We start from the raw sequence: 15,295 nt of genomic DNA on the forward strand, positions 1-15,295 counted from the left end.
GTGTTGACCCTCCTCTTTATAGACTGGACACTGGTTCAAGTCCATCTGGTGGGGTCTCCTTGGCCTCTTTGATCAAGAGGTAAGATGACCCACCACCCTTACAGGACATTTTGCGAGATGCTCATAGTCCCTGGGAACTAATCGACCTAGGAGGGCAAGGAGCAAAAAGCATCCTTTGTGTCCCTCTGACCGAATTAGTATAGATCTCAAGGTATGTCTGTTAAACATCCAAGAAGGTTAGTTCCATCAGTCTGGTACTTTTAATTACTGTGTGTCATGCACATAAATCTTGGGCGAAGACCAATTGTTCTCAGATAAACCTTTCCTAGACATATATTTCTTGATCTGCTATGTATAATTTGTCAGTAGGTTGTAGGAGTAATATGCTTCCCTCTGGTTTTCAAAACTATCTAGGCATTGTTTATCTCTCACATTGTCTCACCTCTCCATCATGGTTTTCCCACTTAAGGTCCCTCCATTTCCCCCCTTTCTCCCTTAATAATACCCTTCTCCTATGATTCTACCTCTCTTGAGATCCTTCTTTCCCTTTATCCCCTAGGTTCCTTGTATACCCTTCTGTCCCCCCTCCCTTAAACTAACCCAATTTTTATCCATATCTCCCTTATTAAGGCCTGTTTCCTACTGTTCTTCTCTTTCAGGTTATTTCTTTTCCTTTACCTCCCTGTTTCCTTTCCATTATCCTGGTTCCTGTAGTTATGTCTGGTTGCATACTTATTTGTCAGAGTCTGGTTCTAGGATCCACATATTAGGGAGAACGTATATCGATTTTTTTCCTGAGTCTGTGTTACTTCACTTAGTATAACAGTTTCTAGTTCCATCCATTCAAATTTCATGATTTCATCTTTCTTTTCTGCTGAGTAAAACTCCATCGTATAAATGAACCACATTTTCATTATCCACTCCTCAGCTGAGGGACACTTAGGTTGCTTCCATCTCCTAGTTATTGTGAAAAGAGCAGCAACAAACATGGATGTACAAGTGTCTCTACAATAGAATGAGTTCTTTGGGTATATGCCAAAGAGTGGTATAACTGGGTCAAATGGTAGGTTCATTTGTAGTTTTTTAAGAGTTCTCCACACTGCTTTCCATAGGGGTTGAACCAGTTTGCAGCCCCACCAGCAGTGGATGAGTGTTCCCCTACTTTTGTTTTTATTTTTTTTCAGGGTTCTTAATCTTTAAGAATGATTTCTAGGAAGATAAACTATAGAAGTGAATGAGACCTTTGTTGGGTATATGTGACACAAATATCTTCTCCCAGGCTGTGCAGATGAGGAGTTTGAAAAGGGGGCTGAGCACCTGGCACATAGAAAGCAGCACTGTGGGCTCTTCTCAGTTCTTATGGAAGGTGGCATTTGAAGATACAAAGAGAGCCTGGGATTCTGTCCCCTTTAAATTTATTACAACTTTCTTGAAGTGGGATTACAAAATCAGCTGGGTAGGCCTGAGAACCTTGATGAGAACAGTCAGTGTTTAATTATTCTCTTACAGATTGAAAGAATTGTTCAAATGCCATCAGTATGATACACTAGCACCCACACATAAAGACAGTACTTTGGGTTAGTAAATAGTTGAAAACGTACTCTGGGCATGAGCTGGGCTGGATGCTAGGGCCACAAATATGGACATGCCAGCATCCCTACACTTAATGGGCTCTCAAGGCACATTTAAAATGCTTTTTTCCTGTCTGATCATGCAAGAGCAGTGTGACCATCAGACTGCTCAAACAAAATAGTGTATACTATTGCCCTTCAAAGATATGCCTGTGTCTCACCCCAGTAGTTTCACTAATTGATATCTGGAAAATTATCTTTTCTCAAAAAGACAAAGCACACACACACACACACACACACACACACACACACACACAGAGAGAGAGAGAGAGAGAGAGAGAGAGAGAGAGAGAGATGATTTAATTATATTTTTGGAAGCTACATGGAAAAAAGACAATAAAATAAGATACACTTAGCCCCTTATTATTCGATAACACTGCTACTGATAATTCTTAGTCAACTGAAATCATACAATATTTACTGAGGACAAATCCTATAGGGTCTTCGGCACTAAAGGATCCATAGTGACATAGAAGATACAAAGAACTTGTACCCTACTGGTGGCAGTGATGATGTCTGTGTGTGAAGGGCCAAGTGCAAAGGAGGTCCACGGCAGGCACAATGCTATAGTGAACATATGGCTCACACCAAATGTTAGGAAGTGGATAGTGGCATGAAGTGTCACATTGGATTGAATGCAGTGATAAGTAAGGGATTTGTGTTCATTTAGATGGTGTTCTTGCTATTACAGAATGAACCTCTGGATGGGCAATGACCCAAACACAGAAAAAGGTCATTTCAGGTATCAAAGTTAAAGACAGGTTTTTCTGGCTGGTAGTTAACTCTCCTGAAAATGGGGATTCAGAGATGCAGGTCAGGTCATCCTGTGGGTCATATGTCTCCAACACATGGCTTCTAAGATTGCCAGGCTCCTCTATGTCAAGCCAGCACAAGGAGAAAGAACACGAAGTGCAGGAACCTTTTACAGCCAGACTTGAAGAGGGGTTCCTCCAGCTGGAATGAAGTCACATGGCCACAGCTTACTTCTGGGGGCTGTGGGGAAACAGCCTTGTGTATCTCAGAAGATGGGGTTGGGATTGGTGACCACCTGGAAGTCTTTGCTGCTGGCTGCCCTATGGTTTGAATGCTTTTGTCCCTTCCACAATCCATATTGAAGGTTAATCCCCTCTGAAACTGAGGTGTTAAAAGTGTGATAAGATTAAAAGATGGAGCTTTGAAGAGACGATTAAGCCACGAGGTCACCTTCATTGCTAATAGAATTATAACCCTTATGAAGAATAAGATGCTTCATGGAACAGATGACAAGTTTGCTTTTCCATTTTTTGCCATGTGAGGACATAATGAAAACTTCCTCACCTGGCCAAATGTGGGCACCTTGATCTTGGCCTCCAGTCTCCAGAACTGTGAGAACTAACTTTTATTCTCTAGAAATCACACAGTCTCAAACATTCTATTTTAGCATGAGAAAATATACCAAGGCAGACATATCCTTTAAGATAAGTTTTGACAAAGACTGGAAAGGGAGGGTTCATCTGAGTTAAATGAAGAAGCAAACAGGGGCTGGAAAGATGACTCAGCAGTTAACAGCACTAACTGTTCTTGAAGAACCTGGGTTCAACTCCCAGCACCTGCATGTTGGCTAATAATAGTCTGTAACTCCAGTTTCAGGGGAATCCAACACCCTCTTCTGACTTCTTCGGGCATTTCAGGACATGGGTGCACTTACATACATGCAGGCAATAAAATAAAAATGAAAAGTTTAAAACCAAGAAAAGGACTAAGCAATATACAGCAATAACAACCAGCAAGAGCATCTGTGGGAAAGAGGGAAGAGCCCAGGCTTCTAGGAGCAGAGAACACAGAGTATGGAAGAAACTGTTGTAAAGTGATTTTGAGGTCACGTCCCTCCTGAATCATCTGGAAGCCACCTTTTTGGAAGTCTGCAGACCTCGGCTGAGGAGCTGGCTCACACACAGCATGCTCTTTTAGCTACCAGGGCTCATTCTTCCTGGCAGGACAATCACAGCCCAGATCGTCTTCCTTTACTTCCTGTTCTGTCCTTCCTTGGGAAGAGGGTCCCGTTAGCTCCTGGCACATGGTGGCAGTGGTCAGGTAGAGTTTTCAGCTTTTGTATTAGAGGATTGTAGACTCCAGGGGCTTCCTGCCAACCTGCAGGCTAATGCATACATGATACTGCTGAATGAAGGGCTTGGGATGGATCTCAAGTTCAGGAGAGGAAGGGGGGACGGGAATTCCTTTCTGACCCTAGGACACAATCAACTCAAGCTCAGGATCCTGGAATTTAATTACCCATATTGTTATCTTAGCTTGCATAGCTGTAACTGTGGCTTACAGCTACAAAAGTTCTTTACACTCTAGCCACAGGAACAGCCCAGTGCCCTCCTGACAGTGATCAACTGGGAAGGGTGGGAACGGGGGAAATCCTTTCCCCTCCCTTCAATCCTGCCAACTTGGCTTTGAACCTACAAGAGTATTTTGAACAAAGGTTGTATGTCCCCACGCCGGCTCCCCTCGCTTTCACCCTCACCTCTGCCCCATGTTGTATATTCTATCTGGCACTCTCACGCAGTCACATTTGTTAGTTGTGACCCAGGCTTTCCTATGCACCACCCCTGGGCTTCTCTGTGATTTATTTCTCCCTCCCTGAGTTTTTGAACATGAAATTAGCAGCTCTGAAAAGTCCCCTTTGCTCCAAAGGTTTTGGAGAGGTTCTTCCATTATTCCTCCCAGAATGTAAGCTGGATTATATATTTTCCTTACAACACTGAAAAGAAGATAAGATAGAACCTTTGATGGGAATGATCACCTAAATAAGTATTACACAACAATATGCCATATGTTCTTTTGTGGGGGGCTCCCTGTTCTTTGAATGCTGGTGAGATTCATTCAGGGTGTTTCATGAAGCAGTTATTTGTTCGATGGTGATTATGTATCTGTGTTAGCGGGCTTCTCGTCACTGTGACAGAATCAGAAAATAATTGGAAATAAGGAGATGTTTATACAGTTTTATGGTCTCAAAAGTTTTGGCTCAAGTTGCCTAGAGCCATTGTTTGGGCCTGAAGTGAGGCAGAACGTCATGGCAGCAGGAGCATGTGGCAGTGGTAGCTCACTTTGTGGTGGCCAGGAAACAGAAGTAACAGGAAGACGTCCAGGGCATGCCATGGTCCACAAAGGCATGACCCAAGTGATCCACTTCCCCCAGCTAGGCTTCATAGTCCACAGTTCTGCTACCTCTAAATAGTCTACTCAAAATTTGTATCCATCAATAAATGGAATCATTGACTAGGTCACACCCCCCATGACCTAAACATCTTTGGAAATACCCTCACAACCTACCTAAAGGTATGATTAATTGATCTAGGTATCTCTCAATCCAATTAAGTTGACAAGATTAGCTATAGAAATGTTGTAAATTTTCTATTCTCCTTAGAGATTTATTTGGATTGTTTCAGTTATTGTAAGTGATGATTCAGAATCAAAATTGCCAAATCTCGTGTTTACAGTCTGTTGAGTAACATCACATACTGGGCTCCCCAGGAAATAGCTTTAAGAGAAGTTTGCTTGTAGGAAGTTTAATACTTTCTACCTTAAAGATCAGAATTACCTTCAAGATCAGCACTATGTCAGTCAGCTTTCCATTACTATAACAAAATATCTGTGCATATCAATTTAAAAAGAGGAGAGGTTATTTTGGTTTTGGGGGTTTTAGTCCATGGCTACTGAACCATGTTGCCTATGGGCCTGCGGTGAGCCCATCATGTGGGAGCACATGATTCAAAAAATTGCTTACTTCATGGTAGCTGGGAAGTAAAACAGAGAGAAGTCCTTTGGAGGGCATGACCCCAGTGATCCCAAATCTCATACTAAGCTCCACCTCTTAAAGGTTTTCTCTACCTTCCAATTAGTGCCCAGTTGAGGACCAAGTCTTAAAATGTGGGCCTTTAAGGCATGAGCCATTTCCAAACTATAGTAAAAGGATGGTGAGAAAAGATCAGACAATTCTGATTGCACTGAAGACACACAAAAGGCCCAGCCAACAATCAGGGAGCTTTAGAGCTTAAATGTCCCCATAGAATTGTACCAAATTGAACCAAACTGAAGAAGGAGGTCAGATCTTTGAATATCCCACACTGGTCCATCACTGGATGGGTAGATCTAGGAATGAGACTTTAAGTGAGACATCTCTTATTGACAGAGAACCATATTTGTGAGCTGGCAACCAAAAGCACTCCTAGATGCTGACTAAACCAGCTGTAAAATATCTTGTGTGCATCTGTACATGCATGTGCATGCATGTTTGTACATGCGCATGTGTATTGAAGGTTAACTCTGAATAGTGTACTACAGTGTCTACCTCATGTCATTTCTAGAGTTGAATTTATGTTCCAAGGGATATGGGCAACTTCATATTTAGTAGACAACTGTTGAACGATACTTCCAAATGTTTATGCTAAAATATTAATTTTGGGCTTTCCTGTTTCCAAATAGATTCTTGCAAAAAAAAATAGGGAAACCAATGTGAGAATAATTCATACATGCACTTGATATTTTTATATCATAGACAATGAGAAATTAAGAGCCATTGGAATATGGTACTTATTTCCTAACTTATGCTTGAAAACTATCACCTGTCTAAGCTATTCTGAAATCTATTTATGGAATGAATAGCCATAAGACTTCCTACTGTGCTGAGAAGAAAAAGGAAATAAGGCATATGAATTGATGGTTGCCTCTAATTTCATTTTCCAGAGTGGCTAAATCAATGAAGGTCCCCGTATATGAGACTCCTGCTGGATGGAGATTCTTCTCAAATCTGATGGACTCCGGACGGTGCTCTCTGTGTGGAGAGGAGAGCTTCGGCACTGGTAGGCTGTGCTGATGTTACTGGGGAGGGTGGCTGCAGCTCTATGAACCCATTTTGGAGAACTGTAACTCTTCTGTGCATCAAAGATTGGAGGAAGAGTTACTAAGAGGCCAGAATCAGAGAATCTGGGTAGGGTATGTGCCATGACACATCTACCTCTTCCGGCCATCTTAAAAAATATTTAAATTTTTCCTATTATGAGATAAAAATTCATAAGAGTAAACAGCATATCATATTAAGCTTACCATCTGATTTCAGCTATCATCAATTCATGGTCAATCCTTTCATCATTATTATCAATTTTACTTTACAAAATTGGGGACTGAACTTGGGGTTTTTCATGCACTTGGAAAGTGCTCAACCACTAAGCTACAACTCTAGAGCTTTTCAATTTTATTTTGCAGCAGGGTTTTACTACCCAGGCTGGCTTTGAACTCGTCATCTTCCTGTCATTACTTCCTGAATACTGGGCAAGTGCCGTCATGCCCCCTTCCTTTTATCTTTTTCTTCCATCCACAAAGAGAACCACCTTTCCTGATTGTTACGATGCAACCCCTCCCCATCTTGTTATTCCTGGGTGTATTTCAGTGTGAGCCTTTAAATACAAGACCTGTTTGGAAATTGCATATAACCATAGCACCACTGTCACATTTAAAATGTTAAAAATAACTTCTTTTTTTAGTACTTTAAAGATGTCACTCCATTGTCTTGCATAGTTTCCATGAATTCTGTTATAATCATTATCTTTATTCTTCTATATAAAGTGCCTCCTCCAAGCCCTATTCCTCTGGCTACCTTAAATATCTTCTTTTTAATTTTTGATTTTTAACAGTTTAATTATGTCTAGGTATGTGTCTATATTTTATATCTGTGTACACTTTATATGTGTATGCATATATTTGTGTGTGCATATTATTTGTGTGTATTTTATTCATGTGTGTATTTTGTATATGTATGTGTGTGTGTGTGCATGCATGCGTATGTGTGTGTGTGTTTAAGCTTGCTTTGAGCTCTCTTGAGTTCCTGGGTCTGCATTTGTTCTTGTTCATTAATTTTAGAAAATAATCATGATCTTTTCTAACATTTCTCCCTCATGCTCTCTTTCTCTTCGGAGGCTCCAGTAACATTTTATGTTAGATGATTCGTCAGTATAAGTGTTGCCTGAGAACTTTTGTGTGCACTGGTCTGATTTGTTTCATTCTTTTTTTTTCTTTGTGTGATTCAGTTTAGATTGTCTCTGTTGACTTATTTCTTGTTGACTAATTCTCTCTTTAGCTGTGTCCAACTTGCTGATGAGTTGAAGGAACTCCGACGTTGTGAGATAATTCTGTTTTCTGAGATAGGGTCTCATTAGGTAACTCAAGCTGGTCTTGAACTTACAATCTTTCTGACTCTGCCTGCCAAGTATTGGGATTATAGTGTGTGCCTGCATGCCTGATTCTTTTTATTTCTAGCATTTATCTTTACTTTTTAGGTGGTTTTCATCTCTCCAATGAAATTACCTATCTATTTATACATGTTGTTGATCTTCTCCATTGTATCTGGCCAACATCCATTTCACCTCTGACTCTGGTTCTGACGATTGTGTTAGTTCTTTTTTTAAAATTAAAAAAAAATATTATTTTTATTTTATGTGTATGAGTGTATTGCCTGCATGTAGGTAAGTGCACCTATATCTTGCAATGCCCGTGGAAGACAGAAGAGGCTTTCAGATCCCCTGGGACTGGAGTTATGGACAGTTGTTAGCTGACATGTGGGTGCTGGAATTTGAACCCAGGTCTTCTGCAAGAACAGTCAGTGTTCGTAACCACTGAGCCATCTCGCCAGCCCCCATTGTGTTAGTTCTTAACAATGATTTGGTTTTTCTTGCTTTTTGTGGATCTCATAATTTCTTATTGAATGCTAAGAATGGTAAATATGTAGGCAAATTATATTTATATCCAGAAGTGGGCATGCCTCTTTCTTTGGGTCACTAGTATGGTAGGTTAAGTTCATCTTGGTAGGAGTTGAGATGGGCTTGGGCTTTATTGTTTCCATTATAAACTTTAGTGTACCACAGGTCTAAAATTCTTCCAGAAGTGGGATACTTGGCTGTAAACTGAAACTGGAGATGAGAAGTTGCAGGTTTGCTTTTATTTTACTTGCTTGCTTGTTTATTTTACATGTTCCTGCTTTATCCTTAGCATTCATGAAGCAGTTGCTGCATGTCTGAGACACACAAAAATAGTTCTGTCACTGGGCTCTTGAACTTCCATCAGTGACAGTGCCTTTGCTTAGCCTTGATGTAGGATTCTGAACCCAAGAAAGTTTCTCTAAAAGACCAGATGGGTTTTCACCTCTGCCCCTCATACAGCAGTAATAGATTTTCACCTGGACCTTGGAATGAGGTTTGCAACCTGTTTCATATGAGAGAAGGGGTTGAGGGAGGCGAATGGGCTTGATGCAGCCCCTCCTACAAGTTTGTACCTCCAAGTCTCCCTCCCCATCAGGAACTTTCTTGAAAGCAGCCAGGTAAAGCTTGTGAGGCAGAACTTGGAGTTCTGCAGTCCCTTGCAGCTGGGACTCTTGTGATTTTAAACTAACTCCACAGCCTACGCTTGATCTTTCACATTCTGTAAACTCTCAGTGATTTCTTTTCTGCCTCTATAGCAGCCTCTCCTTTCTCTGGTGTTTGGCAAAGGTGAGACTGGTTTTGTGTGTATCCTGTCTCTCTGGAGTGACTTGCCACTTACCAGAATTCACTGTACCTTTTCCCTTGTGGTAACAGATCTCTAATGAGTTAAGAAAATTTCTCAGATTCTCAGTGCTGGGATTGCAAGGTTTTTCTCCTACAGATTTTTATATAATAGAGTGTAAAAATGGAATTGCAAAAGCAGTGTCTTAAGCGTCCCCCTATTCTCTGTCTCTTTCTCCATCCAACAATTTGTTCTGATTAGGAAGCAAAAGATTTTACAGTATAATTAGTTAATGTGTCTCTTAAGTCTCTTTTAGCATTTTGTTGGGTTGTTGGAGATCAAACTCAGAGCCTTGCATATACTAGGCAAAGACTATAACACTGAGCTACACCCCAAACCCCAATGTCTCTTTTAATTTCTATTATATGTTCTATAGAGCTTTGTAGATTTTAATTTTTTGACGTTGTTGTCCTCATTTTCCTTTCTAACTTTATTAGTGTTCCCAGAAAGAAACTACGAACATGATTTTCCTCTGGCTTACAACCCCTTTAGCACATTCTGCTATTAATTGTAGTGCTTTATTTTCTAAAAATGCCATAATATCTTGGGTTTTTTCATGTTTTCAGTTATATGTAATCACTTATTTGTATTTTTCCCAACATTGGTATCTTTTATTTCATATTATCTTATTATACAACTATCATCTTCAAATCAATATTAAATAATACCTGGTTTTTCATGATTGAATATTTTATTACCTTTTAAACTTTAATATTACTTATTATTATTGAAGGTCTCCCTGTAGCCCCAGCTGGCCTTGACCCCACTATGTAGACCAGACTCGAGCTAACAGAGGTCCATCTCCCTCTGCTTTCCAAGTGCTGGGATAAAAAGCATGGGTCACCGTGCCAGGCCTTACCTATTTTGATCATTTTATTTAATATTGGTAAAACCTGTATCATGCATAGATGATTAGTTTTTGTTATTCCTGTTTAATTTAGCATCTCAGTAGAAATGGCTATCGGATTTGTCAGGCACCCCATTAGAATTTGGTGATCTATTAGTATAGCTTTTCCCCTCATTATGTGAATGCAATGAAAATTATAGATTTTCTGATATCAAACCATGCTTGAAGTCCCAAGAACAAGTCCTGTTTGGTCATGCTTAGACAGATTACTGCAAAGCCATTTTAAATGGTTGTAATGGTGGTGTTTTGGTCCAAATTGGAGTTCCAGTGGGAATTTTGTCCCTGGGATGTTTTCCTTTTCCAAAACCAATCAGACCTCAGTAGTTTAGGGCTTTGCCATAAACAGCCCGGGAAGACTGGTATGTTCTTTGTTTCTTTGGAGAAAAAGAGACCATAACAAGCATTCTCAGGTATGATTTGTTTGAACACAAGATGTATTGGTAGCAGCTCTGCTTGCGACATTCATGGCAGTTAAACTGTTTCTCTGCTAAGGCTGAACAAATAGAACCATTCCCTTCTATTTTAGCGTTCTGTGTGCATATGCCACAGACCATGACACAAAAATCAAGAATTCTATATCGCATGTAGTGATTACGCTCACCTGTTAATAAGATACCCCATGCGCAGCAACTGGAATGGAAAGTTCGAAGCCTGGGTTAACCCTTCTCCTCTGTCTTCACACGCTTTACTAAATGCTTACAATATACCATATGTTTCATAATCTCTTTAAGATAAAATATTACGTGTACGAGCCATGTTTTACCCTTACTAATGAATATTTCAAATTAATAAACATTTAGTCAGTGCTTCCTGATTATAAGGCATTCACTGGATGATGTGTTGAATACGAAGTGTTTAAGACCATAATCCTAAAGAAGATGCTGAGAGGACAGTCTATAAAGCAGAAACTTGCCACAGAGAGGTGCAGAGAATATGCTTTAGAAGAGAGGGAGAAAATGCTTTTGGAATGGAAAGCCGAAACATGCTTTTTGAAAGAGATGAGAGTTGAGCTTGTACTTGAAGAATGGGGAGGTTTTATACACAGAGACATAAAAGAGCAACTCCCTATCAGATGGAGTGATTTCAGGAAGGGAATGGAGGTGCAGGAGCAGGGGCATGTCTTGTGAGTAATCAATTGCTCTGTATTTTCTTTTTCCAAAGAAACTACTATTTTATTGAATTTTTGCACTTTTCATACAATATGGATTAGTTGTATTTAGATTCCCTCCCCTATCCACACCTTCCCCTACAGCCCCCACCCAATTTAATACTCTGTGTTTCTAGAGTAGTGTTTTTCAAATATGGATCAAGAGATTACTAGAATATTGTCAACTGCTTTAAGAAGTAGAAACTATAAATTTTCTGTATATATAAATAGGCACCTGCATATATATTGTATAGTAATTCTTTTGGTAAAGTGTATTTATTACAGATCATGGTGGAAAAACTCTGAAAAAGTCTCTGGCAAGGGTCACCAAACTCTCCATAAAAGGCAAGACATTAATATTTTAGGTATTATCAGCCACAAGTCCATATGAGGTCTCTGCCAAAATTATTCAGCTCTACCACTGAGCACAAAGCACTCACAGATGACAAATAAATGAACAAGCACAGCTGTCTTCCAATAAAGCCTTAATCACAGAAACAAGCATGAGTCCGGATTTGGCCCAAGACTGTCATTTGCTACACTGATACACTGCTGTCTGATACACAGGGTGAGGTAGAGGAGAGAGTTTCAAGAAACAGTGCCAGAAATATCAGAAGGGACAGTTTCTGAAGCCCATTGCTGTGGACATGGAGCCCCAGGCAGAAGTAGCTTAGACACTGGGCTCTCAGCTAGCTGCTGATGGGAAGCCATGGTTCTGCATGTGTGTGGGGAGGTCAGTTTCATCGAGCTTTGCTTTCAGACAGTGATGCCGATTGCAACACGAAGGTTGGCCTGGAAAGGAATTTTAAAAGTCTTTCACATCTATAGTTGTCTATCATTTTCCTTTCAAGAAGCACAAGAGTTATTTTTCTATGTCTGGGGCTTTAAAGCTATTACCTCCTCTGCCATTTAGCAGGTTAAAGTGACTTTTGCCTAGTTTGATAGATGGAGTCTCTGAACCCAAGAAATAGTGAACTGACTCTCCCAGGGCGCCAGAGCCTGGAAAATGTTTTCACATGCATTAAATTGAGCAGAACTAAAAGACAAGTCTCTTGCTCTTTAGGGCAAGCTGCTTTCCACTGTACCTGTCAGCCTTTCCACAAGAGCAATAACTCCTTCATCCTCGGCAGCACTAGGCATTGTATGAGGACCCCAGCCATGCAGGACTGGGGCCATTGAGTCTAGGGAGCAGAAATGGCTTTATTCTGCTCTTGTTTTGGTCTTTTTGCCATGTCTGAGGTGGTTGTGTGAGAATCATAGGAAAGCTTGATGAAATTTTTTTTTTTTCTATTCTACCCTGACTTTGAATCCCTGAGAGTGATTCAAAGTGGGACCTGAGAATTTGAATTTAGAATAAATATCTTTGGACTGGATGTGGTGGTCTTGCCTTTAATTCCAACACTTGGGAGGCAGAGATAGGCATATCTCTGTGAGTTTTAAGCCAGGTTGGTCTACATAGATAGTACCAGGTCAGCCAAGGCTATATCGTGAGACCTTGTCTCAAAATAAATAAATAAAAAGAGTAAAATAAATCCTTAAGTAACTCCAGTGTATACCCAGGAACAGGGAAGAAATACTAGTCTCACCAGGACTGAGAGCAAAAGTATGCCTGATATGCTATGTTGTATTAATCCAGGCGGTACAAGGCACAGATGGGAGACTGGAGATCTGTATTCAGGACCCTTATCTTCCACTGAGGGCCAACCAAATGGCTTCTCTGACTCTCATTTCCAACTTATAAGTGTTGGCCCATCAGAGGAGCTGTCTATCTTAGGATATTGTTTTCAGTATTACCAACTAATCACAAGGGGAGAAGCTGAGAGATGGAAAGGTTCAGAGAAGGTTCTAGAGTGTATCTCAGCTTTTACAAGTAGAGGCTTTTACCGGTGTCCCTCCCTGGGGCATGGGGCTGTGTGCCAACGAGGAATGCATTGTACAGTGCCAAGAAAACTTGGAAATAGGGTCTACCTCAGCCACAAGAATGCCGAGATTATGCCCAGGGTCAGGTCCACAGGGAACAAGGTACATCCTCAATGGCAGTGACCCCGCTGGGGTCTTGAGCTCCCAGAGAATGTCAAGGTAGCAGGCTGGAAGTCGGGTCTGTGTTCAGGCTTCGCTCCAGGTCCTGAGCAGTAGGACTCCTGTGTTCATTGCAAAGCACTTGGTGGGTAGATGAAACCAAGCCCCATCTTTTGTGCTAGGACCAGGTGTTCCCCCATGTCTTAGGAAGGGCCTTGGAAACTGCTTTATAGGGGGAGGAGAACATTTTGTAAGTACTCAAAGTCAAACAGAAGACTGTTCATCTAAATGGCATTTGGACTTCTTCCAATTTTAAAGGAATCTGGGCTTATTCCAATACACAAAGAGGATGTACAAATATACTAAAATTAAGAATTTTTAAAAAGCCAAAACTTGAAATTCTTTTTTAAATTTGTCGACACTATTCTTCTGATTTCTATCATTGGCATCAGCTTTCTAAGACATTGTGATGTTTTTGGAGCTTATGATTTATTATTCTAGCTTAGAGTTTGTAGAGTTTGTCTCTTTGCAAGTAACCCTGGAGAACTGTTCTTTGCGCAGATCACTGGAAAATCTCCAAGCTTGACTACCATCTTCAGTACTATTATCTTTATAATATCAAAGCTCTATACACTGTCAAATAAAGTCAGGCAGTACAACAATATTGATTGCTTATAAACAAGTACTCTAGTTTGTTTTCCAGAATAATAGCGTTTTTGTTGTTGTTTAAATGAACCTCTGTCATATATCAGGGAAATCTTAAGTTTTTGTATATATTCACTTCATTCTGGAAATTTGGAATTACATACAAATCTCCTGATGGCAACACAATTTATCCAAACTGTCCCACCAGATTTTTCCTGTGAATTCTTGATGCCTGGTGCTCTTAGATTGATGGTTTCCATATTCAGCTTTTAGCACAAGAAGAGGCCTGTGGCTTGCCATGCCACAGAATGCCCTGCTTTCCTGACATCTTCTGGATTCCTCTGCTTGCTGTGTGGATGTTGTAAATGTGCTGGGACAGAGGCCAGCACATTTTATATAGGGTAGGCCCCAAGCGATGCTTGCAGTTTTGATGGACAGACAGACAGCTAGATGGAAGGAAAGAAGAAAGGAAAGGATTTCTTCCTCTGGTTACTAGCGGTTGTATTTCTTTCTAAATTAAAAACAAATATTTATTTTTAATTTATATGGATGAGTGTATTTTATTGCCTATATATATGCAAGTGCACCCATGTCATGCAATGCCCACAGAGGACAGAAGATCCCCTGGAATTAGAGTTACCAATAGTTGTTAGGCACCAGTTGGGTGCTGGGGTTTGAACCTGGGTCTTCTGCAAAAACAACCAGTGCTCTAAACTGCTGAGCATCTCTCAATCCCCCTAGCATTGTATTTCTATCATTCCTAAGTGGATGCGTTTCTGAAGATCCTGGTATCCTGGCATTTGGCATTCATAGAAACAAAAACCACACAAATGGAGACCAGATATAGGAGATATAATGAAGCATTGTAAAATCAAAATTCTATAAAAATTTAAAAGAAAGCTTTGGTAGTTTTCATCATCCTGTAGTTATCAGCAAAGATTTATAGCTAATGAAGTGCTTCTCAGAAGATCTCCCCTCCTGAAATCATTGCTAGTGGACAAATTTTATTTTATTTTTATTTCATGTGTATGAGTGTTTTGCCTGTAAGCACATCATGTGATTGCAGTCCTCATAGAGGCCAAGAGAGGGCATTGGGTCCCCTGGAACTGGAGTTACAGATGGTTGTTAGCCACCATGTGTCCTGGGTCTTCTGGAAGAACAGCCAGTGCTCTTAACTGCTGAGCCCTCTCTCCAACCCCTAATGGACAGATTTTTAAAGTATTTGTAATTGGTGCCATTAACCTGTCCACTCCCCATGTCTGTGGGTGCTGACACTAACTTGGACATGGCTGTGCTTGACAGTGGGCTGGTTCTACCTTTTGTGATGTCTTTGATGTAACTAAATCTTATTGCCTTTAGCATAGT

At 40.5% G+C, this 15,295-nt stretch overlaps 1 protein-coding gene across 1 annotated transcript in view; it reads left to right on the forward strand.

Moving 5' to 3' along the window:
• The window catches only part of Pgm5 (phosphoglucomutase 5), a 202,345-nt gene that overhangs the window by 120,316 nt on the left and 66,734 nt on the right, over positions 1-15,295 (forward strand). The window contains exon 7 of the mRNA XM_008852279.3: positions 6,363-6,478. Coding sequence (XP_008850501.1) covers positions 6,363-6,478 — 116 coding nt within the window. The remainder of the gene's footprint in view (positions 1-6,362; positions 6,479-15,295) is intronic.

This window comes from Nannospalax galili, unplaced genomic scaffold (assembly GCF_000622305.1).
Source record: "Nannospalax galili isolate Female #2095 unplaced genomic scaffold, S.galili_v1.0 scaffold1486, whole genome shotgun sequence".
NCBI classification, from domain to species: Eukaryota; Metazoa; Chordata; class Mammalia; order Rodentia; family Spalacidae; genus Nannospalax; species Nannospalax galili.